Source organism: Bacillus rossius, chromosome 3 (genome assembly GCF_032445375.1).
Source record: "Bacillus rossius redtenbacheri isolate Brsri chromosome 3, Brsri_v3, whole genome shotgun sequence".
Lineage (NCBI taxonomy): Eukaryota > Metazoa > Arthropoda > Insecta > Phasmatodea > Bacillidae > Bacillus > Bacillus rossius.
In genome coordinates, this window is record NC_086332.1 from 24,391,325 (window position 1) to 24,418,067 (window position 26,743).

Sequence of the window (26,743 nt, forward strand, 5' to 3'; positions counted from 1 at the left end):
ACATTTCGCTACCCGCCATTTTACGAGTCTTTGCCGCCGCGCGGGGGGTCCCACCCCATAAGCTGGGCAGACAAAGGGCTGGCAGGATGTCTCTTGGAGGGGGTGCGGGGGGGTCCCACCCCTTCTGCGGGGCGGACCAAGGGCTGGCAGGATGTCTCGTGGAGGGAGGTCAAAGCAGTGCAGGGGAAACGGTCGGGGTTATGACGAGGTCGGGGAACTGTCCACTGGCCTGTATTCCCTATACTCTTTTAGCTCTCTGTATTTAATTTTTATTGATAGAAGATACCTCTACGAAGGCCCTTGTGTATCATACTCATCCGCATCACGGGCTATATTGATTTAATAAAATAAAAACGTGTAATTACTTAGGCCGTTGTTATCCCAAGAACGTTGGGCGATGAAACACCCGGGTCGCCGGATAGAGCTAACATCAGCACAGTCTATCGGAAGTACAGGCAATTAAGAAACAGGCTACGTTATCTCGCTCAAGATGATTTGAAATTAGGCTTTCATGAAGCTCGGCTTCTGTGGACAAAGTACAATATTTTCAACATATCTCTTAGAGTTAACCTTTATAGTGTTGGATCCTTAAACGGAATTGGAAATACATCACACTTTTTTGTGCCCTTTATATTCCATGTGTGATCCCTATCATCTCATCGAGCCCGGATAGCTCAGTCAGTAGAGCATTAGGCTTTTAACCTAAGGGTCCAGGGTTCAAGTCCCTGTTCGGGCGATGATTATATTTTTATAAAGGTAATATCGCGGATAATAGGTAAAGGCGTTATTATAAACATAATACAATTTAAGGTGTGTAATGTGAGTTCATATTGTAAAAATAATGATTGTTTAGCAAATTTTAGTTACCACCTTTATCAAACGTTAATTCCACGATGTTGTCATTACTAGATATTTTAAGAAATGATTTGGCACAGCTATATTAAGCAATACAATTATTTCGTCTAAAATTCACAATCAACAGCTTTGCCATTAAATTATAAATTCCAATAAAACAGTCCCATCCAAGCTTAGATAAATAATAATTAGCTTAAGTGGCCTACATTATCGAATTAACTATTTTGAAATGAAAGTAAATTTCAAACTTATTTTTCCACCAAATTGAAACACAACAATAATGAATGTAATGAAAATTGTTATGGATATAATATTTAATCTTAAATGTAGTTCTTTCATATGAAAAGAGAATAGTAGGACGTATATCAGCATGGCGCTATCGCAAATTACTTCGATAGTTAAAATATGCGGTAGCTAATTCGTTTTTGGGTTACACTACGTGTCAATCACAGGTAAAAATAATTTTTGGCCTGCGAACACTGCTTTTGACAAATCAACCACTGATAAAAACGATGAATTTAGAAAATATGAGAAACATCAATCATAAAGTGCAAAATTTCAATTCATTTTGATAATCTTTCCTCATTGCGTTTCCAGTTTATATCAAAGTTTTATCATTCATATTTTAAATATCAACTATGTTTGGGTTAAGTTACACTTTCGCATCACAAACACGTTAAATTAATTACTTTATTTCAATATTTTACGTTAAAAACAATGCGATACGTTACAACGAACAATAACATCTCCCGGGGACGATATTCCAAATTGTGCATCTAGTTTATACCAAAGTTTTATAATGCATATTTTCCATACCAAAAATACTTTGCTAATTGTACAGTTTCAAATCACAAGCACATTCAACTCCTTTCTTTATTCCAATTTTTTACGTTAAAATATAATTTTATATGTTAAACAGAATGGCCCCCGATAAAATAAATCTCTAAATTGTATACCTACATATTTTCAAACCAAATCTGTTTTCGTAATTATACAACTTTGCATCACAAACACGTCCAATTCATTTATTTATTATACAATTTTATGTTAAAATAAAACCGGATACTCAATAATGACATTATTTTTTCACTTTTTTACTTAACTTCTAGTTTAATTAATTAAAGTGCTTCCGAATTTTGTTCGGGATTGGTTTAAAGTATTTATATTTATTATTTTCAAAAGAACACATGCTTGTGTGAAATATGTCCAGAATACACTCACCGTGGTGGAATATTGCATCCTGGAGAAATGTTTACGCTTCGAGACAAAAACATTTAAAGTAGTGTTCACGTGTCCTTTCACGTGGTTTTGTCTCCCACTCGAAGATAACGATTCATTGACTGCCGATCAGTCCCGGACATATCCGAGGTTCACCGTGATTTTAGAGAATTTAAATATCCTTGACCTAAATGAGACGCGTAAAATGTAAATATTAAACATTTATTTTTACGTTTTATATGGGTTATACATCTCATTGACCTAATATAATTAACTTTTAATTTTAATTATCATCAATAAAACTTGCGAAAAATTACCGTTCTGATAAAAAAAATCGAGAATTTATTCATGAAAAGGTGGACTCTCAGTGATGTGTCGTGTCCATCCGTCATCCGTTCATACGTCAGCTGTTCATCCGTCAACTAGACTATCGATTTACAAAACTGCGCACGACCAACATAATTTTTTTTTTTCCACTTGGATGCTGCCAACTGACCAGAATACTTAAATTTTTGAGAAAATTTATCTTGTTAAGTTTTATTAATTTGAAGGTCATGTAAGCTAAGTACTTATAAATCATTAAATTATTTTTTTCGTTTTAATATTTATTTAAAATATAATTTCGAGTTACCGTACGTTATAAAGAACACTTGTGTGTCTCGGTAAATTTTTGTTTCAAGAATTAAACTTTAAAACGTGTTCAAACGTAAGTTAAATCATATTATTGAAGCAACTAAACAAATAAACAAAATAAAAACACATTTCTAAAAAAATGAGGCGCACATTTTTGAAGCTATGATTTCATCTGTCCGTCTATAGAAAATAATAATAATAACAATAATAATATTAAAAACTTGTAAAGGTTTTGATGTACGGACAGGTGGACATTTTCGGGCCATCTGATTGGCTGCTTCACGTGATCGACGGACGGATGCGGCGGATCATTGTTGAGTCCATCTTAACAAACCTAACATAATCTACCTTTTACTTTAACAACAGTTGAAAATAATTCCATCTAGTCTTTCAGTACTTTCCAGTGATGTGTAACATCTAACACCTCGGTAATGAGAAAATTCACGGGTTCTCACGTTGCAAACAAACTTATAATACGAAACTCGGACACGAAATTCAACTGCGAATTCTTTAAAACAATGCCGATTGTGATAAATAGGTATACGAAAATTATGTTCTCAACTACATTTCTTGACGCAAATCTAAAGTAGTTTACGCACTCGCCGCTAGAACCCGTTGCCGGAGCAGCTACGTCGACAATGGAAATCGTCTGATTACCAGACCGAAATTTAAAACTATAATTAAACGGCTACGATTGAAAAGCGAAAACGACTTAAAAATACTAAACCCCCGTCTTCGCACCTAATTTTCGACAAATAAATCTTGTGACACTGCCCATCTTGTTAAAATTCATTGAACAGTTAATACTTTGAAGTTTTCCTCCGGGATTTCTGAACTTTGGTTCACACCATTCGTTATAAATGGCAAAGCTGTGGTTGCACATTTCCGTTCCATTCGCGAAATGACTCGTACCAAACGCGGTATGCCGAGAGACAAGATGTCACACACACACACACACACACACACACAAAGTGTGGCTGTGTCATGGACACGGCCGTGTGTTGTACGTGAATACGAGTATGTAACAGGTAATATTTTTCAATACAAAATTTAAAATATGCTATTTTTTATTTTAACACCATATATATTCACTGTAACTATTTTACACTAATGTTTTATATATGCAATCGATAGATTTTGACGAGAGCTGACGATTGAAACTCGAACGAAAGTCGTAGCTTCTCCGAGTCAAAAGTTATATTAAATGGAAATCTCGAGAAACGCATCAAAATGACCTCAAAATGGCGGTACTTCCCCCTCCACCGCGCGCGATGCGTCACAGTTCTCACTTAGCGTAACGAATTCTCTGATCCTTTAGCTATCCAGTGGTGTAGTTAAATTTTGGATGGAGATGATAGATATGTAGCTGCAACACCAAACGGTATCCCCCCGATTTTGTTATCATTCGTTTTTTCGAATTGCCTCCCGCTATGGAAGCCATTTTAAAGACGTGATTCGGGCGTCAGACCCGGGATCGCTGACTACCGCACGGCTCGCTGCGTCACGGCGACTCGCAGCTCGCTCGTAACCGTAGAGCTGAAAGCACGACGGAAGGCCGCTTGTTCCGTGACTGCGTCCTGAAACCCGAGTGCGGCGGCTGCGCCACTCTCCGTTTCCCGCCGCGCGCCCGCCTACTACCCGTCCTGCGAAACTCGACCGCCTGCGGGCGGGTCGACAAGCTCCTTTGTTAACAACCAAGATACACGAGAACACAGTCCAATAGATCTCATTTTTCATTAAAACCCGGAGACACAAATATGATTTCTAGACACAAGAATTTAAAGCCTAATAAACTAACAACATTTCATTTACATTGTTCCGGGTACTCTACAGTTGTATAAAATAATTTATCTGGAATAAGTCTTTTTACATGTTTTACTTTTTAAATTTAATTTTCCTTTATGTATTTGGGGAGGCTATTGACAAGTTTAACACCGTTATGGAAAACACTATGGTTCATTGCACATTGCACGCGCGTATCTTGAGGTTTGATATGGTTTCATAATGATAGCAGTCAGAATTTGTAATAAATCTGATGATATTTAAATAAATATGGTATTTTTCCAATATGACACTAGGAACTATACCTCCATTTTGACGGGGGACGACGGAAGACTGTCATACTGGAAAACTACCATAATCATAAAATTCCGCGACGGAAAAGTGCCATAATGAAAACTACCCCATACAGTCCTAATTCTCGAATGACATGAGTAAATTATGTCTGTTAACTTAGAAAGAATTTGTATAAATAAGCACAATGCAAAGTCTTGTGATTCTAGTTCATGTTTTAACTCCAGGTCACTAGTTGAAATGAAATGCAATCTAGTGACAGAAAAACACAATTCCCTGACAACCGATGGTTAAGTAAGTAAAATATTGCATGATTTGTATCATATGTTTAAAATACCACGACAGATTGTCACCATCAGGTGTATAGCCATCGATAGTAGGTACCTACTGAGGCGGCAATTCAAATGATTTTATTTTACGTCATGTCTATCAAAAGAACAATAAAATAAACTTAGGCTAAGCATGAATCATTTCACAGAAAAATATGTTTACGTTACTACATCATTAATAATACACACATTATGTTTCTGATGGGCTGTTGGAGTTCAATTTTCGTGGGCTGACTTCACTACGACCTTACTTCTTAATGGCTGTGGTATTGCTTTTGTCGTGTCGGGGCTGTCACAAGATGTTGTGATTCCAGCATTATGTTTATAGCATGGGCTGAGAAAACCATTAGAAGAGTATTTTAATATATAGATCTAAAGAAAAACAATTGCCATTAAGAATAGATAAAAACAATCACAACATTTCCAACCTGATAACTGTGAATACTGAATATTTCTTATAAGTACTTTACTTGGGAACGATTTGCTGTTTAAGTTTTTTGATTGAGTATTTGTGAAATTAGGCCTATATTTTAATTGCGTCAATGACTAAGAAATCATTTAGAAGTACTCAAATGAGCTGGTTAAGTGAAAATATTTCAAAATAATTTATGAAAGCTTTGAAGTCATTTTTATGTATGTTTACTAGAGGAATAGCCTATTTATGATATATTTCTTCTTATTCTAAATGCTTGCTTGTCCGTGAACAGATTAATAGCGAGGTCAATGCAGACGGCCAAACACAACGCCACAGTAGAGCGACAATGTGAAAGGAATTAGCCATGACCTATAGTAAGGAAGCATCCTACCAATTTTCTAGCATTATTTCAGGAATCAGCAGAAGAAATCGGTGGGGCTGTATCGGGACTCGCGGCCGTTTGTTTCGTATGAAACGTCGATGTCAGCGAGTCGCTTTTAGTGTAATGGTTTAAAATAAAAACAATAAAAACGAGACAGTGACTACTTACCAAATTTTTTAATTAAAAACAGACTTTAAATGGTAGCTTACTATTAATTTAAATAAATATTCGACGAAAATTTTATTTAACATTAACCTGTGATATGAGATATCGAAGGCTTAATACCAACATTAATGTTTTTTTTTGGTGAACTTACAATCTGTTCTGCCCAGTGTTGTCGGTTCTCTATACACAAACACACGAATCACCGCGCTATCACGTCTGAGTTGTGAGCTACACTGAACATAATTTTTTTCCTAAACTAATATAAAACTAAGCGTACCTATGTTGGAGGTCTAGGTATAAAAGACTCTTAAGTACGTCTCAGGTCGAAGCCTATATTGTTAGAAAACTATTAAAGCAAGATGATATACAGACATTTTCGTCTGTTCTGGCACCTATATGTTTCGCTGTTAATAATTTAAGACGATACGACAATGGCCAGCCGAGATTTGAACCTGTGTTCTCTGGAATATGAATCTAGTGTCTTACGACTCGGTCCATAAACTTGTATTGATACCCCATGCTACAGGCGTGTGTGTATGACGATTCCATAACAGTACAAATACCTACATAGTTGCAGACTAGATTACTCCATGTAGACTATCATCGCATGTCTTGAACAATTATTGACATCTAATATTATAAAAACAACTACTATTTTTTCAAAAATACAGTCACCAAAAATTTTAATTCTCGTGTTTCGAGTATATTGTGTACTAGTGAGTGTAACTACGTGTGATTTTGTTTACACATTTACCATGGGTGTAGCCAGTATTTGTGGAAGGGGAGGGCAGAAGCCAGTCCCTCCTACGGAAACTCTTTTACAAAGATAATGCTTGAAAATACATTTTTAGGCTAGTTGACGATCCCTTAAGTGCTTTTTTAAATTCCTGCCATTGTAATTTTTGTAAAATAACATTGTTTGTCTAAATAAATCTGGCAACCCTATACTCCCCCCTTTTTTTTACTACGCTCTTGACACTACAGAATCAGGTTTCTCTTTTGAGTAAGCTTCTCTGCACTAAAACCAGTGCCTTGTTAACAAAAGTGTAAACAAATATACACATAAAACAAATAAAACACAAATCTGTTTCAAGAAAGTCAGTATCTATGTGAATTTCAACAAATTCAGTGTAGTTCATTAAAAAAAATTTGAACTGACAAACGAAATTTTAAATAATAGGTAAATTAATTCAAGATGTAGTTTCGGACATACGCCATTATTCATTAAACATATGTCATGACAAACCTAATGCCTGTTTGTGCCTTAAGAAGGGAATATATCTCTTTCCCGAAACGTCTCAACTGTTCTCTTAGGAATCATATTGTTACGAACGTGAGCAAGGCCGGGACACGTGCAGATGCACAGCTGGCTGGCGGCTGCCGCAACATGATAGCTATGCACCGCGCGCGCCTGGAAGATAACAAGGATTGTCGCTTTCCCACTCCTTCCCACCACTCCCCGCGCGGCGCCCTGCCTTTGACACGTAACTGACACCGGACAGCTGCGGAGTTACGCGGGTCACCGACACGTGTTTCGAGAGATTTCTGCTGTCGGTTCGGCGCGGAATGACGCGACTGGCCCCAGCCGCGCTCGGGAGTTCTGGAAGGTGACTGGGCCTATATATATGTGCCCGGGATGCCGGCCGAGAGCAGTCTGAGTTGAGTTCAGAGTTCAGAGTGAAGTCGGGAGCTTTCCCGCGGCGGAGTTTCCAGGCGATAGAGCGGCGAAGTCCCAGGACGAAGGTTCCAGGGCGAAGAGTTCCGTTCCGGGCGATAGTGTCGCGGGCGCGGCGGAGTTCCGAGCGAAGTTCCAAGCGAGGCGTGGAGTGGGATATCGGTGAAGGGGAAGTGTGACGGCGGCGACGAAGTCCTGCGACGGAGGACCACGAGGGGTGCTGCGGCGAGAGTTGCGCCAGAGGTGCGGCCCAGCGAGGCGTGTGGATTGTGAGAAACGAGTGACTGGAGGAAGCAACCTTTTTAAGTACAATAGATTAATTGGCATTTTCAGATTATTTGCTAAAAATGTAAATAGTGGCAATAAATAAAAATGTATGTGATATAAAAATCTTTAATTGGGCTATCCCTTTACGAACCCTGTAAATCGTAACAATATACTGTGTTAGTCTAAACTATCAAGGTTGTGGTTTTCAAAATATCTGTTTTTTCGCTCAACTGTTGCTTACCTACGTTGTTCGTCTGTGCTGTAGTCACTGTTTATTCACATCGCTGGGTTCACCTGTGCGTCTCTGTATAGCTCTTGTTGTTTCAATTTTTATCTAAGTTTCATCGTTATGTTTGCCGTTGTGCACCGTAAATTTTCATTCTAAATTGAACAGAAATATAAATGTAAACTTACATATTTGTTAATTTGTACATTTACATGAAAATTAGTGTATCACTACAAAATAGTGTTCCCATTTATGCTTTGTATTGCCCCAGTAACTCCAATATTTAAAGTTATTTGCAAACAGTTTTTTGAATAGCTTTACAGTATTAGCTGCGCATATTAAGCACGGTAAAACAAAAGAAAGTCAAATTGTTGAACATTCGATCGATTATCTTTTCCATGGTTTAAAAAAAGCTATTAATTAAAGTATAAAATTATTAGTTAAAATTTGTAATAAATACTCTGTTATACCGCGATAAACCGTAGGCCTATTTCATATATGCAAAAATAACCAAAGCCATGTGATGTACAAAGTTATAATATATTTATTTTAGTATTGCAAACAATTCCTTGTCAACAGGTTTTCAATAGAATTTTTTGTAAAAGTACTGAAAAAACAATTCTGTGAGTTGTCCAAAGTATTTTTTGTCTTTATTTACTGTTCTAGTTGCTATTGTCTCGTTCTTTGTTAGCCCACTTTGTCTGTCTGTGCTGTGATAGTACCAATTATTTCGACGTAATTTTCTATGTTTTATATGTTTTGATGTTCTCCGATTTTCACTTGTTTTCTTGTCTGTTATTGAGGTTTTCTTATGAAATACATTGTAATCAGCACTGGTGTATGTCGTAAACTATATATACTTATATAATCAATCTCCCCTATTGCAAGAACCATTAAAAAAAGAAGAATAAAATGTTTTATTAGGTATTTGAAACCCGTACGTTTGCAAAAAAAAAAGTATTAAAAATAACATTACATATTAAATGAACTTTTGATACTGTAACAGTTAAAACATAATATATGTTTTATGCTATTACACGTAGAAATAATACACAACAAAATATTTAAAACATCGTATTCCAAATTTTGTTATAATTAATATTACAAATAATTTAAATAGCGATGTCACTGCGATGTGCACAAATAATAAAAAACACTTTCTGTGGTTGTGTAATCAAAGAAGTTAATGTTTAATAATCCCGATGATTTAATTAAATTTTTGAGTGTTTCATTGTATGAAATAAAAAATTTATGCTCCTGCTAAACTCTGATTTATGTTCCTGCTTAACCCTGAGGTAAGCTATTACCAAGAATTTTGTACTCAGGAGAACTGCAAGTACCAATAAAATATAGTTGTATTCAAATAATTTGAAAATTTCTAAATAAGTAAGCAAATCTCACAAAACTAGTGTCATCTAAATTCTTAGTCTTTACAAACTGAACGATTTATTCACTACCGGTACCTGGAATTCCGGTGATGTCAGTATGCAAATGTATCTTTTAACTTGACATCTGCAACAGTATCATAGATTTAGTACTTAATTTAATATTTTGAAAACGCCTATTTGCAAGCAGTTGTTAGAATAGCTTTCCAGTATTAGCTGTGCATATTAAGAACGGTAAAACAAAAGAAAGCCAAAGGTGATATAAAAAAGTTAACTTTTCTGTGTCTTTAAAACCAAATAAATAAAATGTTTATACAATAACTTCATGCTTCTAAGCACACACATATTTTAACTAAATACACTCTTTTAATATCTAACATTTATTTCAAAATAACTTTACCATCGACAATGCAAGCTCTTACATATGTTTTTACTAGTCTATATTTCTATATAATTATTGTACAGCAGAATTGTAAGTTTGTTTGCAGGAAAGTAACTAAAAAATTGCCAGACTAGTTTTACAAATTATATTTCACTGTTATGAAATTACATAATTCATGCTGAACGAACAACATAAGAACACATAAATTTGTTCGTTACCGAGGTTAGATGTTACTGCACGTACTGCACGTGTTAATGACACACGAAACTACAGTAAACTCGTGGAATAACATCATGTCAGTGTTAATAAGACTGCAAGTATCCGCTCTACCACTCTGGTTCTGGGGTAGAGCGCCTGCCTTGTGACTTGTAGGACCCGGGTTCGCGCCCCGGCTCCTCCAAGGCGGATTGCCCAGACAAAATGGTGGCATTTTCTCTGGTAGGAATACAATCCCTTGTAACAAGTCAGGCTACCAAAGAAACGGTGGGTGGAACAGAAAAAAACCTTCCAGGTGGCTTCCAAATGGGGAGCCCGTTTCTTTTCTTGGGCTCCCCATGCGGTGGCCATTCCGGGGGTTTCTCCGGGGGAACGGAGTTTTGCAAAAAAAAAAAAAAATAGTTTTGTAGCTTTTTTTAGTTTTTAGTAACTGCAGCATTATCATTCCACCATATAATTAAAGGTCAAACAAACATTTAATTTTTTTTTTGCTGTTGTGTGTTGAACCATTTATCGGTATATATTTTCTTGAAGTATTATTGACAGTTAAATTTTAGTCACAGACTATTGACCAATACTTTTTTTTATGTAGTAATTTAGAAGTTTTCGACGAAAAAATATTTATAGACACATAAATGTTTTTCTAAAAATATTAATTCTGAAAAACCATATCGTTTTCCAAAAGGAAGATCGTCTTTAACACACACACCTATTATATGTACCTATATATACTTATGTGTATATATATGTGTGTGTGTGTACCAGTATAACATCCAGACATAAATAAAATATTCTATTTATTTCAATATGAGGAAAGCCTTTGATACTTTCCAACACAATCTTATGATTAAAAAATTATCAATTTTAGGCCTCGTCAAGCAATGTGTGGTATGTATATATTTTTTAATTCTTACAAATAGACGATTTTCAGTCACATTTGCAAATGCAATTTCATGGTATTAGGTGTTCCGCAAAGTAGTAGTTTATCTCAACTACTCTTTAATATTTAATAAATGATATTCCAACTGTAATCAGAATTGACCAAAAAAGATGCTGATGAAAAAATATATAATTGGAAAACATGTTTGTGAAACTATTCAGAAAGATATTTCAGCTGTCCGGATCTGATTTTCAAGCTAAACAAACGTATCTGAATGATGATAGCCTGTATTGTATAATATTTAGTAAAAAAACTAATTCAATTAATCATAATTATCACATAGAAATAATGACATTAAACATGGTGTCCTCTTTTAAGACCTTAGGGTTATATTGGATGCCAAGTTTTTTTTCCCACCAACATGTAGATAATAGCTACTATTAGCAACACATGAAGATCTTTAGGTCTTATTTAATTTAAATTTTCTCATCATCAAAAGATTTTAATTAGAAAAGAATTGAAAGTATGCAGAAAAAGTTCTTAAATTAATATTTAAAAATGTCAGGCATTTAAATTATTTTGATTATGCTACATTCCTATATAACCTATTTGCATTTTCTATTTATTAGACGTTCGATCAATGATGCACTTTTTATTATAACATTTTATTACTATTTTTGTTGGTTCAGACATAATGACTCGGTTTGGATTAAGAATTCGAACTTCCAATTACAGAATTAGTGACTTTTTTAAAACCATTATTAACTATAAAATGTGTAAAAAATTATAACTCTTTTTGAATAATCTAGAATCATTCACTAGTAAAAAAACTTAAGCAAAATGTTATTTTAAACTTTTGTAATCTACATATTTATTTTGTATACACCATTTTAGTTTCTGTTTAAGATTTTTGTGAAAACCAAAGTAACCAATTAGTTAACATGAACTTTATCTATCCGTGTGTTGTGTTGTTTCGTGTTTTGTCGTAAAGTTATTGATACGTATCAGTGTATGTCATGTGTTTTTTTATTATTTTATGTGTCATAATTCGTTTATACGTGCTGTACGGCAAAGACTGAATTTCAATTTGATCTGACAGTTTTAATGAAGCATAATAATATGCTATAAAAATACTTAAATATTAGCAGAGTTTATTTTGGAAAGACTTCAAGCCTGTGCAAAGCCCACCTGCATGCGATGTACGAGCCTATGTCTCCCCTAGAGCGCCTGCGCTGCTTGACCTGTGCCTTCTACATCACACAAAAATATTTTCCTTGCATTTCAGCATCTTAAAAATACATTTTGAGACTTTAAATAATTTAATATGGATATTAAAAATCTTAATATCTGATTTTTTTTGTGTTCATTCACCCTAATAATGAAAACATTACATAAGAAAACCCTTGAATATTTGCGTTGGATTTGCACTCATTAAATTAATAATGATCTACAATTATTTTAATTATTCCAGTGTGGGCCCCTTCACAGTTATGTGGCCCTCCGACGGGTAATGGACAACACTATGACCTCGACAGATCGTCGACCCCTTCCCCTGCACTGCTTTGACCTCCTACCACCTTTAGGGAAGGAACTGCTCGAAAATACGCTATTATTTTTAACTTTTACAATTTTTTAAATTTTTTATTTATTTATTTTTTGCATTTTTCTATTGGCTTGAACATTTCAGCGCCACCCATTATACATTAACTTCCCCTCACAACCCTCACAGCCCTCTACCAGAGTGGAGAGAGAGAGAGAGAAAAAAAACGGTGGTGAGCTGACGAGGTCGTAGAGGTGTCATGGTCCCCCTCCGACATGCATGTTAGTGGCTAGGTGGGGTTGGAGTACAGATGCGTTCCAGGCCAAGCCCTGTACCCCCTAGGGCGGGGGGTTTTATCGTAAAAAATATCGCGTGCATCGCGGCCGTAGCAGGGTTGTCCGGTGTCATGATTGCAATTGTGGCCATGGGCAACCCCCGAAGTAGGAAGAGTCAGGTGACGGAGGGCGTGTTGGGAAAACCTGCGCGGAAGTCGCGGGTGGGAAAGCTTGGAGGAGGGTATGTTGGTGCGCAGGTGAAAGGGGGTGGAGAGGTTCCCTCGACGCGCGGCAGATGGCAGCAGCTAGCGGTGTCGCTCCCACGCGGCGCGCCCACCGCGCTGCCGCAGGAAGTGGCTGATACTCGGCGCGCACGCGTCACGGCCGCCGCCTTCGCTTCCTCCGGGCTCCAGTTGCATCCCGCCTCCACCTCCTCCCCTCATCTGAAACAACACAGCTCGCAGTACCTATTGTGCTTCCAAAAACATGTCCCGCCAGTTTTATACTTAATCCCTATTTTGCTACACCCACCCGAAAAAATGAGTAAGTCTTTCAATATTCGCCAGAGATCTGTAAAAATATAACCACGGTAACGAGCAAATTCATGTGCTCTCATGTTGCAAATACACTTATAATAGTACGAAACTCGGACACGAAATTTAACGTAAAATTCCTTAAAATAATGCCGAGCGTGGTAAATATACGAAAATTATGTTTTCAACTACATTTATAAAAAAAATTTGATTTGATTTTATTCAATTTTTTTTTTCAAATCATAACAATTCTGAGAATTTTAAAAGGCTAGCTAAAATAACATAAATTTTTTTCTGAAACAAATTAAACCATGTTATATAGTAGTCAGTAAAATTTAATTTAAACCTAAAAAGTTCCAGTTTTATATTCCATTTCATTCTCATTATCCATACTGCACAAAAACGTTAAAAATGCAACTTTAACAGCTAGGTACCTAATTATGTAAAAAGTATGTGATACATACCTATATATATATTTTTTAATTTTGTGAAAGTTCAGCCACTCAAAAAGTTGACAAGTTCGACAGTGTGTAACAGGTAAGGTAACTCGAGAAATCTACGTAAACTAATTTTTATCTACACGAAACTAAAGACCATTAGACGTAGGGGAGACCGGGGCAAGTTGACGATGTTAAGCTTTGAAATGGCCTTTAACAGATAAATAAGCATTTATTATATCTAATTTGGTACCAATACGAAGTATATACTATTTTCTACCTAAAAACGTAACAAGGTTGTATTAATGTGTGTAGTTCTGAAGTTATTGACAAGAAACCAATAAGTTAGCACATTCGTCATCTTGCCCCAGGAGTGGGGTAAGTTGACGAACCTATTGGGGTAAGATGACGAAACAAAAATAAAAAATATTTATAGACAAATTACAAAATAGTTTTATAGATATCCTGCACTAAACAACATGCATGCTATAAAGAAGATATATTGTAACATATTTGAACGACTTTGATACAATTCCTTGCCACATAGTAACGAAAAACTGCAAGTTTTTGCTTTGAATAATGTCATCAACAATAGTCACACGCGTAATTGGAACAGTTTTCGTGCCACCACTCAGAACATGTGGGACATTGAATCCAGTCTTCATTTGGAGGTTCCACGTAAACTTCTTCACGTGCAGGGCAAGAAACACTATTTTGGCTTGATGGTTTTGCTACAGAATGATCAGAGCTTCGTTTTTCAGTTTTCTTAGTTTTTCTTTCATTTTTCTTCTCTTATTTCTGCTTCTTCTCTCTATCTCTTTGTAACAACATGTTCTTAATTGGCGAGCTTGTTATTACTGAAACTGATCCTGTACTTCTTTTCCTTGTCGCGGTTGTCCTGTGGGCTACTGGCAATGGTTTTAAATCATAAAACGATGTCTTTTTACTAAATGAACTTGCATTGGCCTTCCCAGAAGAAGGCCCTGCTTCATCGATAAGATCACTATTTTTATGGCTGGGCTAATGAATCAGCTCCTGAAGCATTAGGCATATAATTTAACCACACATCGTTTGATGCATGGTCATATTAAATTGGTATTTAAGTGGACATTGCTTCTTCACTTCCGGGAAGTTATCTTTCCGATGTAGCCGCAGCAGCAAAATCACATTCTTTGAATATCTTAGGGTTGTAAGGCTCTATCCCAGTAGCCTCAGACCCGTTGATGGCATTGCCTACAGTTGCTGCTTTTGAATAAGCTGCAGCGAAGAGATTATCCCACATTACGATCAGTTATTTGTTGTCCGGGATGTGATACCAAATAATTGTCACAGGTTTGTGAGTAGAATGTCTTCAAAGGGTCGAATAAACGAAACATCCAATGACTGCAACCTATGCGAAGTATGTGGTGGCAATCCGACCATCACAATACCATTATCACGACAAAAATTCACAGCAGCAGTCATATCTACGTCACTCCAACTTTTTTCCGTTCTCCGCTTATAATGCCTGGGCATCTACAAAAAAAAAAAATCAAACAAAATCGTTACGACTATTAACACAGGAAATATTTATAATATTATATAATTTTATTATTATTTTTCTTTTACATAAATGTTCTTCATATATGTACATCATTGGTTTAAATAACACATTTAATACAAAATAATGCTCACATTGTCATTACCTATGACAAGTTGGCGATTGCAGTGGCAAGATTGCGAATTCGTCATCTTGCCCCCGTCAACTTGCTTTACCAAAATCACTAACAACATTAAAATAATTTCTTCAACAATCTATACATTAAAATAATCCTAAAAGTCAGCGTTTCATTTTACATGTATAAACATTTTATACAAATGGACTCTTTTCTTGTAATAGCTTAACATATGCACCTTCGATATTACAACAATGGCTCACTAAACAGTTAGGCTCTCAAAACTGCCACATTCAAACTGACTGGAAATTCCGCTGCACCTGCCTAGTAGGTGCAGATGGTGACACTGAAGGTCACAGGAGCGCCAACCTTCTATCTGTGTTTCTGGATTAGTTACATACGATTCGTCATCTTACCCCGTTCGCCAACTTACCCCGGTCTCCCCTACTTCAAGCTTGCACTAACTATAGTTGTAATGTAAACAAGTAGTAGCCTATAGGATATACGTTACCTTGGTTACAAAATCATCGAAAGTTACAATACAGGAACAAAAAATCACACAACAAAAATCTCACGTACCAACGCTCAAGAAAACTAGACTAACATGGCTGACATTTTTGAGCAGTAACAGATTGATCTAGTTATGCTTATAGTCGCTCGATGGCAGCACCTACTTAACACACAAAAAAAAAGTTGAACTACATTCCACCCCGGTACCCCGTTGTGTCCCGTGTTCCCTACACGTGCTTAAGACTGGTCTCAACACTACCTGTTGATTTATTTTTCGTTTTCTCGTCATTACATTTACTTAAAGGCTATCTTAAAATTTTTAAACTCTATTGCTCCCTTGAATTTTATTTTCTGCCAGAAATATTTTCTGCGGATATTAACTAAGTGTAGTATCATGGGTGTTCGAAAGCGCACAAGCGGTGAACATTACAATATTTGTGGCGGAACATCAAATGCAAGGGAAGTATCGAAATAGAAATAGCCCTTAAGTAAACGTTATGACAGCGGCGTGAGAGGATGGGGCTGATTCAGACGGAGAGCTGGCCACGGATGCAGAGCGAGAGAGACAGAGAGCTCGACTGCAGTCCTCCCCCCTCCGGCAGTGGGCCTTGGGGGGGTGGGGGGTGGGGGGCAGGCTCCGGGAAGACAGCGGTGCGCCACAAAGGCATTCCTGCCGTCTAATTTACAAGACTTATGACGCTCAAGGGAGCGTCCCGACGCTCTTCATGTACGACCGGCGTCCGCCCGCTCCGATAATAACAACACACAACTTTTAATATGAGCCCGGAGGGAGGCCCCAGTCCCCGCGTCCCGGGGCCGATAGTCATTTGTCGCGTGCCGGAGGGTGCTCCGCCCCACCCCCTCCCGGCATCGACCCCCCCACTCCCCCTCCCCCATCGGGCATATCGCTCCCGCGAGTCGCCGGGGATGACTTAGCGCACGAACATCGTCAAACTAGGTTCATTTTTATTTGCAAATGGAACTCAATATAATCACTTGACATTACATATATTTGTAAATTTTTACGTGTACACGAACAAAGATATATCGCTACAAAAAAAAAACCTTGTTCGCAGTAATACTGGGTTCCAATTTTTGCCCGGGAATTCATAACTTTTGTTGTCCAAGTAAGTATACCTACATTAGTTAAAGGCATAGACATTAATAACAATAATAATAAAAAACAAAATAAAGTCAAATCTTTGAATTTTCGAATATCTATATTCCACGGTGAAAAAAGGTTATTGTGTTTGTGAAACACATGAATCAAAATTTAAAAACTATGCACCGATTTTCGTAAGCACGACAAGAAATATTCAGTATTGTTTCAAAAAAACGTAGGGGAGACCGGGGCAAGTTGACGATGTTAAGCTTTGAAATGGCCTTTAACAGATAAATAAGCATATATAATATCTAATTTGGTACCAATACGAAGTACATACTAATTTCTACCTAAATATGTAAAAAGGTTGTATTACTTTGCGTAGTTCCGAAGTTATTGACAAGAAACCAATTAGTTAGCACATTCGTCATCTTGCCCCAGGAGTGGGGTAAGTTGACGAACCTATTGGGGTAAGATGACGAAACCAAAATATATATATTTATGGACAAAGTAAACAATAGTTTTATAGATATCCTACACTAAACAACGTGCAGGATGTAAAGAAGATATATTGTAACATATTTGAACGACTTTGATATAATTCCTTGACTTCATAATTGGAAACGTTTTCGTGCCACCACTCAGAACATGTGGAACACTGAATCCAGTCTTCATTTGGAGGTTCCACGTAAACTTCTTCACATGCAGGGCAAGAAACGCTATTTAGGCTTTATGGTTTTGCTACAGAATGATCAGAGCTTTGTTTTTCAGTTTTCCTTTCATTTTTCTTCTCTTCATTCTGCTTCTTCTATCTATCTCTTCGTCACTCCAACGCCTCCTTTCCGTTTTCCGCTTATAATATGCCTAGGCATTTACAAAAAAATCAAACAAAATTGTTACGACTATTAACACAGGAACTATTTATAATATTTTATAATTTCATAATTATTTTTATTTTACTTAAATGTTCGTCATATCTGTACATCATTGGTTTAAATAACACATATAATACAAAATAATTCTCACACTGTCATTACCTATGGCAAGTTGACGATTGCAGGGGCAAGATGGCGAATTCGTCATCTTGCCCCCGTCAACTTGCCCCAGCAGCCGTATTTTTGCTTTACCAAAATCACGAACAACATTAACACATTTTCATCAACAATCTATACACTAAAATACTCCCAAAAGTCAGCATTTCATTTTACATATATAAACATTTAAAACAAATGGACTCTTTTCTCGTAATAGCTTAACAGCTTCAATATTACAACAATGGCTCACGAAACAGACTGCCTCTCAAAACTGTCACATTCAAACTGACTGGAAAATTCCGCTGCACCTGCCTAGTAGGTGCAGATGGTGACACACAAGGTCACAGGTGCGCCAACCGTCTATCTGTGTTTCTGGATTAGTTACATACGATTCGTCATCTTACCCCGTTCGCCAACTTACCCCGGTCTCCCCTACGTCATATAATGCTAAAAATAAACATAGCCATGTGTTCCACAAATTATTATTTCTTGGCAACTGGTTTCCAAACGAATCTTTTGTAAAAGTACAAAAAATAGTTTTATATTCAGTAATTTTTTTTTTTTGCGGCGGGAATTCATGACGTTGGTGCGCATGCGTTTTTTAATCAATGACGTCACACCGTGGCTTGAGACACTCGGGGTTCAAATATCGCGAGCTGCAGAAACGCACGCAGATGTTCTACGTAATTCGCACGGTATGAGATAGTGACGGTCAAAGGCGAATCCGGATTAAAATGGAAAGGTATCCTACCTCTTTTCATATAATAGTAGGTACCTATACAATAACAAAAAAAGGAATAACATTCTAAGTTTGAGTGGCGCATGTAAGGGTTTAGTTGGGGAGGTTATTGGAAAATGAAAAAATAAGAATTTTTGTATTAAAAAAGTTACGTTAACAATAAATGGTTTGGACAGTTAAATTATCATTCTCAACCTGCATTTTTTTTCCTGTGTGGCTTGCGAATTCAAGTGTTGTAACAACTAACCTTGCGTCACTCATAATAACACACTGCCTTTGATGAGATCTCTGATATTATGTCATAATTTCAAGGGAGGGTAGGGGGGATATATTTTACCTATTCCCCTATCCTTGTGCTGTCTGCTTCTGTTAATGTTTTAGTTCTTATGACTTCTCGCAGAAAACGCAGTTTCTCTTCTTCGTCCTGTTAATAATTTTCTCGGAAAATTTATTTTATATTATTAGTGGTTGTTTTATTTGTTTCCACTCTTCCCCCCCTCCCATACTCACCACCCTCCGCAATGCTGAGGCAGGCCCCGAGGGAAGCTGGCCTCGTTGCTTCTCGCCAGCACAGAATCAGGGGCGTGCCAGACCTGCGAGGAGTCGGTGCGGTCCAGTTGGTCTCGCGGTCCCCAGTCACTGCCGGGCTGTGAGTGGTCGTCGGAGGCTCGGGAATTTGGTACCAGTCACAGCCCTACACGTGTACTCGTGTACTCTACCGTGCAACCTCCCCTTCTTTGGAATCGGTCTCTTTACTGCTAGCTACACAGAAGAAAAAAAATGTACCATTTTCCAAGAAATAGTTTGTAATAGACACTACAAGAAACGTACAAATTGAAATGCGGTTTTTTTTTGGAGATAGTAAACCTACTAGGCCTATGTATTTGTTTATGAACATTGGAGCATAATTTTATATCTTAATTTATATTTTTAATTCTGGAATGTATTTTATTGAACCGTTGTAAAATATAATCGAATATTCAATAATTTGAATTTATTTTTTTCTATTATCCTTATTATGTTTGTTTTTAAATTCTGGAAAGATATTCAGGGAACGGATTGCAAATAACTTTAACTATTGGAGGTAGTGGGACAACACGAAGCATAGTTGCCCGGGTGAGAATCCGAACCCAGTATTACTGAGAACACACAGTTATTTTCATATAATACATAACTTTATAAATATCAGGCACGTAATAAAACATACGTACTGGCTACACGACTCGATTGGAGGGTCGAAATACGAAATGGCCAATCATAGACTCCGCAATGTTCAAGTTTTATAAATAGGCCTCAGTAAACATAGATACTTATTAGGTTAGTTAACTTTTGGTTTGACAACCCACAGGCGCTATAGCTTAAATCTATTGTTGTTGGCAAAAATGGTTGCCTACACTGTACATTGTTTTGTAAATGAAACTGATACAATCATCTAAAATTACAGATGTTTGTAAATTTGTACATTTACATGAAAAAATTGTATCTATCGCTACAAATAATGTTAGCAGTAATAGCTACTGGTTTTGGATTTTTGCCCGGGCATTTATTATTTGTGTTGTTTCAGTACCAACATTAGTTAAAATTATTTGTTAGCAGTCCTCTGAATATCTTTCCAGTATAAACTGTACAATTTAATAAACGTAATAAAATCAAAGTAGACTTTGATTGTTGAATATTGGATTATATTTTCCATGTTTTAAATAATTAATGTTTGTTTAAAACATCAATGTAAATTTTTTAATAATGCACCAATTCCGTATGCGAGACAAAAGTTATTCAGTATTATTCCAAAAATCGGATTTCGTATGTAAAAATAAGCATAACAATGTGTTGTTCACGTTTACAGTATTTTACTTGTAATATTACAAACAATTTATTTGCCGCATGTTTCTAAAGAAAATGTTTTCGTAAAATTACAACAAAAAAACATTTAGGGTCTATGTGTAGTGTGACTGTGGCAACATCTGCAATAAATGGTGTGAAATAATCAGTAGATAAATTCACAATGTTATGTTATTATTTGAGGACAGGAGAGAATCCATATCATTACACGCATGATTGGCATTTTCATTGGTTCCTGGGTAGGAACAGCAAAAATTCGTGGGTTCAGTGACCTCTAGGATAGACTCCATGATACTGTATGTATTCGGGAAAATGACTCCTGCTCATTGGTTACTGACTCGTGACACCTGTTAAATTAATGTTTGTGATTCAACAATTCTTTCGTTGAGAGTTATTCATTGGCTCAGATACCTTTAAGAAAACTGTGGTCCAATCAGCAGCAGCGAAACGTTAAACGCATATTGATTCTAGCCTGTAGCGAAATGAAACTGCGATTTTTTACGGTCTCTAAACATGGGTAGTTTGCCTCGCCTCGGACAATAAACCAAAAAGAAAACTTGGATTATTTTTAATTAACTACGGTTCATGCTAACAGAAAAGAAGAAAAATGGCATCAGCCAATGCAAAAAAAAAATACAGTAGCTAGTTTGCGTCTAATTGCATTCAAAGCGCACACGTGATGATAATTATGACGCTTTGCATGAATTTTTTTTTATGATACTTCACTAAATGAGTATCTGGTGAAAATATTTGTGACATAACAACAAATGCAAGGGCGATATCGGGATAAAATTATAGAAATATCCCTTGAATAAAATTAATTAAAAAAATGAAAAAATCAACATGGCACATGAGACCGAGCCACAATGGCCCCCCTAGTCAGCGGTGTATCTGCGTTAGTGAGGCGGGATGATAAGCGCGACGCTCGCTGATATTTCAAGCGCGGCATCGTCTCTAAGCGCAAGGCTCTGAACTGGCGTTTGGAACTATGGAATATGAGTGATTACCGTAACATTAAATGGTGGAAAAATGATGATAAAGGTGTAATGAAAATATTCCCTTAAGTGCTTTCAAAAATCCGTACCGATTGTTTATGCATTAAAAACTACTCTGAAAAACACGCCTTTTAGCCCTTTAACTCTTATAAAAATACAGTTTGAAAAAAATTATACTTATCAGCCTTCAGTGAATTCTTAAATGCTTTTCCTAAACATACCCCACTGGGCGGACATCTTGAGTAGTTTTGAAATCGCGTTGTTTTTTTTTTTGTTTTTTTTTTCCTGAAGCTCTGCACACCGTTTGTGTGCCTGGGTAGGCGGGGACTTTACGACAATGCCACGCATTCATTGGCTGCTGGCACATTATTAAACACCCCACGAGTCGCACAAGATTAGGTGTGATGGTTTTATAGGTGTTCGTCATTGGCTTCTAGTCCTGCAGGACAGTTCCATTAAGCCATGATCTTAAGAACAGGGTCATGAAGTTCACAAACATTTGCATTCTAGACAGTTGTCATATAATAACCCAAATCTAGCAGGTCTTTAGAGATGCACATGTTGAAAAATTTTTCATAAAAAATTATTTCCTGGTAGTCAATAGGTAGGCCTAAGGTTTTGTTAGTTCGCAAATAAGCTTCTGTGAGTTTATAATAAAAGGTAGGCCTGTGTATGTCCTAAAGACAGTTTCCGTACATTTACAAATATTAGGTATAGTCTACTACCTGGTTAAATTGTAACGGTGGTTTTCGTTCATTTATGGTAAATAATTCCTAACATTGTGTTAGCATGAATAAAGATTTAGACTCAAGTAATTTTTAATAATGTATTTAAGATATTAAATTAAATATAATACATATATCGATTACTTTTTAAAGAATCTTTCTGTGCACATTAATGGATAGTTCAGCAATTCGATGATTCTATAAATAGGCTATTTTGACACACATCGTTGTGGAAATAATTTTATACGGAATAATTTGGTATGAACAGTGTTTTTTTTATAGAAGTCTAAATATTAATAACATAATTATAAGTGGATTTATTTACAGAAATTTATTATTCAATTCAAAAATATATCTATTGCAAAGTTGATTTTATTTATTTTAAAATAAAAAGTAAATTCTTAAATTGAATATAATTATAAATAATTGATTCAATTTTATATAAATTATTCCTGCATCAATACGACTATGCGGTGCTTTGTGAAAATCAATGTAGCTACCTATCGTAATATACATTTTTTCACTAGAAGTGCAGCAAAATTATAATTGTTTCATTGTTTTTATTTTTCGAATGTAGGTAATCTAAGTATATAATTAATAACATTAGCCAATAGCAACAAAAACATGCTAATGGTATTGAGTTTGGCCTGGATGGAGGTCCTGCCAAGGATACCTATACCTACACATTTTCAACACAGGAAATTTGTTGTCAGAACATGAGGGTAAGCTTGTGATTTATCTGTTTTAATTTCACTGTGGTTCTTCTACCTAAATCAGTTTGTGTGAAAATGTTAGTATAAAATAATTTACCAATTTCTCTCTTTATTTTATAGCGGTTAAAGAATGGCATATCACTTAAAGTCGTGTTAAAGTTTTTATAGTTTATTTCGTAAAACACAACCCTATAGCTATAAGCGATGATCCACATCATCTCCAGACGCAAATACAGGTGTCTGCATTAAAAATAGAAATTTTCTATTCAAACTTGAAGATAATTATGGAACTTGATTTTAATAATGAATTATTATTTAACCGATAACTCAAACGCCTAGTTAGTTTGGGAGAATATTAGTAAAAAAAAGTAAGCTGTATGTATTAAAATGTCTATGGCTTCATTCCTTTGTTGTTGTGTCTAACCTGTGAAATACTTACAGTTTGTTCTTGCTTCGTGAGCATTGAAAATGGGAGTGCAATTAGCCAACATAGGCCATGATTGTTGGATTGCAGCAGTTTGGACTGCTGAGCGAGGTGGCAAGGACTTACGTTTCTGAATAATTCCGTTCCGGCCTTCCTGAAACCTATTCAGGAAAAATGCTGCCTTGGTTTCTGTTCAGGCGGCGATCGGTCCGTTACTGCTTCTAAACATTCCCCGATGTGGTGTCTTTTTCGTGTTGCCGTCACCAATCAACTAGTTTTTGGCAACATTTATAATGTTCTCCATCCACCCTTCACCCACAAAAAAAGAAGGAACCAGGTAGTCGACTCTCAGTAATGCCCCTAGACCTCTGGGAATATTAATCTTCATTTGTAACGGAAGGTTTAGGTAAGTACATATAGGATTCGTCAAAATTCAGATAGCTATGTTTCCAACCGATACCTAGTTATAATGAAGTACTGAATACGTAGTTGCCCCCTCTAATAATTGGAAAAAAAGACCCAGCAAAATTAAATATAGGTTGACATCTTGCGCATCATACTAAAAGTAAAAAAAAAATTAGAATAAAAATTTTTCGTATTGTTTTTAAGAGTCCTAATTAAAACTCTACGATCGACTTGGTATGGTTTGTTTAGCTTATTTTATGGTTGATAAATGTTCCGGTCGCTCAATGTGATAAAAAAACGAGAATTAAAAAAAATACAAATGTTTAATTGTGCGTATCACCTTACAGATAGGCTAGTCACCTTACAACACTTTTGTATCAAATAGAAAAGTATTGTCTGTAGTATAAAAATAACGTAATAATTATTCAGTCGTATGAAATAATTGATAGATACCTATAGGTAATTAATAATTTGAAAAATGTACGAGATGAGTTTAATTTGATGAATAAATTTTCATAATCATTTAGTACGACTCGTGAACGGAAGATATCTGACCGATTAAGTTTTCACGTCGTTTTCATTTTTGTTGTATAGGAGACAACGATTCCACGCTATAGAAAGCAGTTAAAAAAAATCTTTAATTTCTTGACTTATTCTAGTGTTGGCTGTGACTAGAAACGGTGACAGAGCGTTCTTGATTAACCAATTAAATTCGCGAATAGCGAAGCTGGCAGTTTCCACAAGCGTATCTGCGGTGCTGACTGAATTCCTGAATCACGCGTTTCTTAGTCCCTTCTGCTCCCGGACGCCGCAGGGAGAAAGGTTGAAAGGTACGGAGGAGAGAGGGAGTATAAAAAGTCTCGGTCCCCGCACGGAAAGAAGAGGCGTGACTCTTTTTCCCCCCCTCGGTTTTCTCTCTTCATCGCCACATCACTTCTCATAAAACAGCGGCGCGCGGGGTAGTTCCCCCTCCCCCGCCGGCGGGGCTGCAGGCCCCGCCCCCTCGGGCCAATGGGGCCCCGCGCGTCCCGCGGCCGCGGCCAATGGCAGCGCGCGGCTCGCTGCCGGCGAGGGGAGGGGAGCAGGGAGGGCGAGGACGCGAGCGCGTGTGGGTGAGAACTTCATCAGGCGCCGGCCGGGCGGTCTCGCTGCCCCGAGGAGCTGGAGGTCCCGTGGCCGCAGCGCGCGCCGTGTTGTAATTAAGACCTTGCACGTGTGCCGGGCGGGAGGAGGAGCGGGCGAGGGAGGGGAAGCGCCGCGCGCGGGAGGGAGAGATGTTGACGGCGCCGAGCGGCGCGAGGACCGGCTGTCTAGCAGTGGCGATACCGGCGTGACCGCGATGATGCAGACGCCCTTGCTGGGCTACCCGGGCTTCCCGCACTTCCTGGACCTGCGGCACCAGCACCTGGTCGCCGCCGGCTCGCCGCCCCCGCTGCTGCGGCCGCCGCCGCCGGCGCGCCCCGCCCCCGCCAAGGCCTTCACCATCGACGCGATCCTGGGGCTGCGCGGCGGCGGCGAGCCGGCCAAGGAGCGCGCCGCCCCCGGCCTGGACCTGAGCACCGGGGGCCAGCGCCGGCCGCCCCACGCCGCCTTCGCCGCCCCAAACTGCAGAAGGCCCGCAGGTCAGTAGCCTGCCTTGGCAGCATCCTCGTCACTGACTAGACACCTCTAGTATGGAACTGTGTGTTAGCTTATAGAAGCTGTGCTCTGGATGGTCATTTCTAATGCAATTTGTGCTATGTATTTTGATACATTCAGCACTTATGACTTTACTTGTTTCGCATTAGCAACGCTTTAACAAGTCGTTCTATATTAGACTTTTTAAACTCATAACTGTTTCGGTGACATACTTCGGGCGTATATGAAATAAAAAAGGTCAACTGGCTCATATAAGTATATTTTTAATCCCCTTTATATTCTACTCATAATTTTAAGGAAATAATTGAAAAACAATTAGGGAAACCATATAGTTAGTTATCTAGTTACCTAATACCATTCATAATATTTAATTTTTAACTTCAAGTAACTAATATATGTCCACCATTCAAATACTTATCGTTAGAAATCAATATCATAATTTATAAATAGGAAAATACGCCTCTTTTAAGTTTCGTAACATAAGCGTACAAATTAAAAAAGTGTTCATCTCGAAGTCGTTGAAATATGTCATACATTCATAGGTCACATGAAAATTTTATCATTTAACTACATAACCTACAAATAACATTATATTTATATTTAAGCATATGGTAATTTAGGATATAACGTGATTGTAATAAATCTTTGATAAGTCACTGTCGTATTTATTACATATCTTTTCGCTTATCACAAGCCTACCTACTACGCAATTGCGATTATTAGGGCTTATATACAAAATTTTATCGCATCGAAAATACTTGATTATAATAATGCTGGGAAGGATATTGTCCCGAATAATTTAGGAATCATAACAATTTAAAAAAGGCTTTGAAATTTTTGTTTGGTATTCGGATAAGCATAAGTCCACAATTAATAAGTCAAAAGTATTACGATCCCTAAAAGTGCATAGTCAAAAAATTGTGTGTTAATAAATTTCCAGCGGGAACATTCAAATATTTCTTTTCTTTTCAAAATTGAATGTTTAGGGAATACACAAAGCGAAACCCAAACCAAATGAATTGGCCCACATCTGTCTTTTTAAAAAGAAAATTTCAATCATTTTAAATTCTGTAAC

General features: G+C 37.1%; 1 protein-coding gene and 1 non-coding gene across 2 annotated transcripts in view; both read left to right on the forward strand.

The window, feature by feature from the left end:
- The first annotated feature begins 663 nt into the window (after positions 1-663).
- Positions 664-736, forward strand: Trnak-uuu (transfer RNA lysine (anticodon UUU)). The gene has a single exon. It is a non-coding gene; the product is annotated as a tRNA-Lys (tRNA).
- A 12,311-nt stretch (positions 737-13,047) lies between these two features.
- The window catches only part of LOC134530032 (arginine-glutamic acid dipeptide repeats protein-like), a 49,976-nt gene continuing 36,280 nt past the window's right edge, over positions 13,048-26,743 (forward strand). The window contains exons 1-3 of the mRNA XM_063364560.1: positions 13,048-13,157; positions 13,212-13,379; positions 25,159-25,652. Of these exons, the coding sequence (XP_063220630.1) occupies positions 13,048-13,157; positions 13,212-13,379; positions 25,159-25,652 (772 nt within the window). The remainder of the gene's footprint in view (positions 13,158-13,211; positions 13,380-25,158; positions 25,653-26,743) is intronic.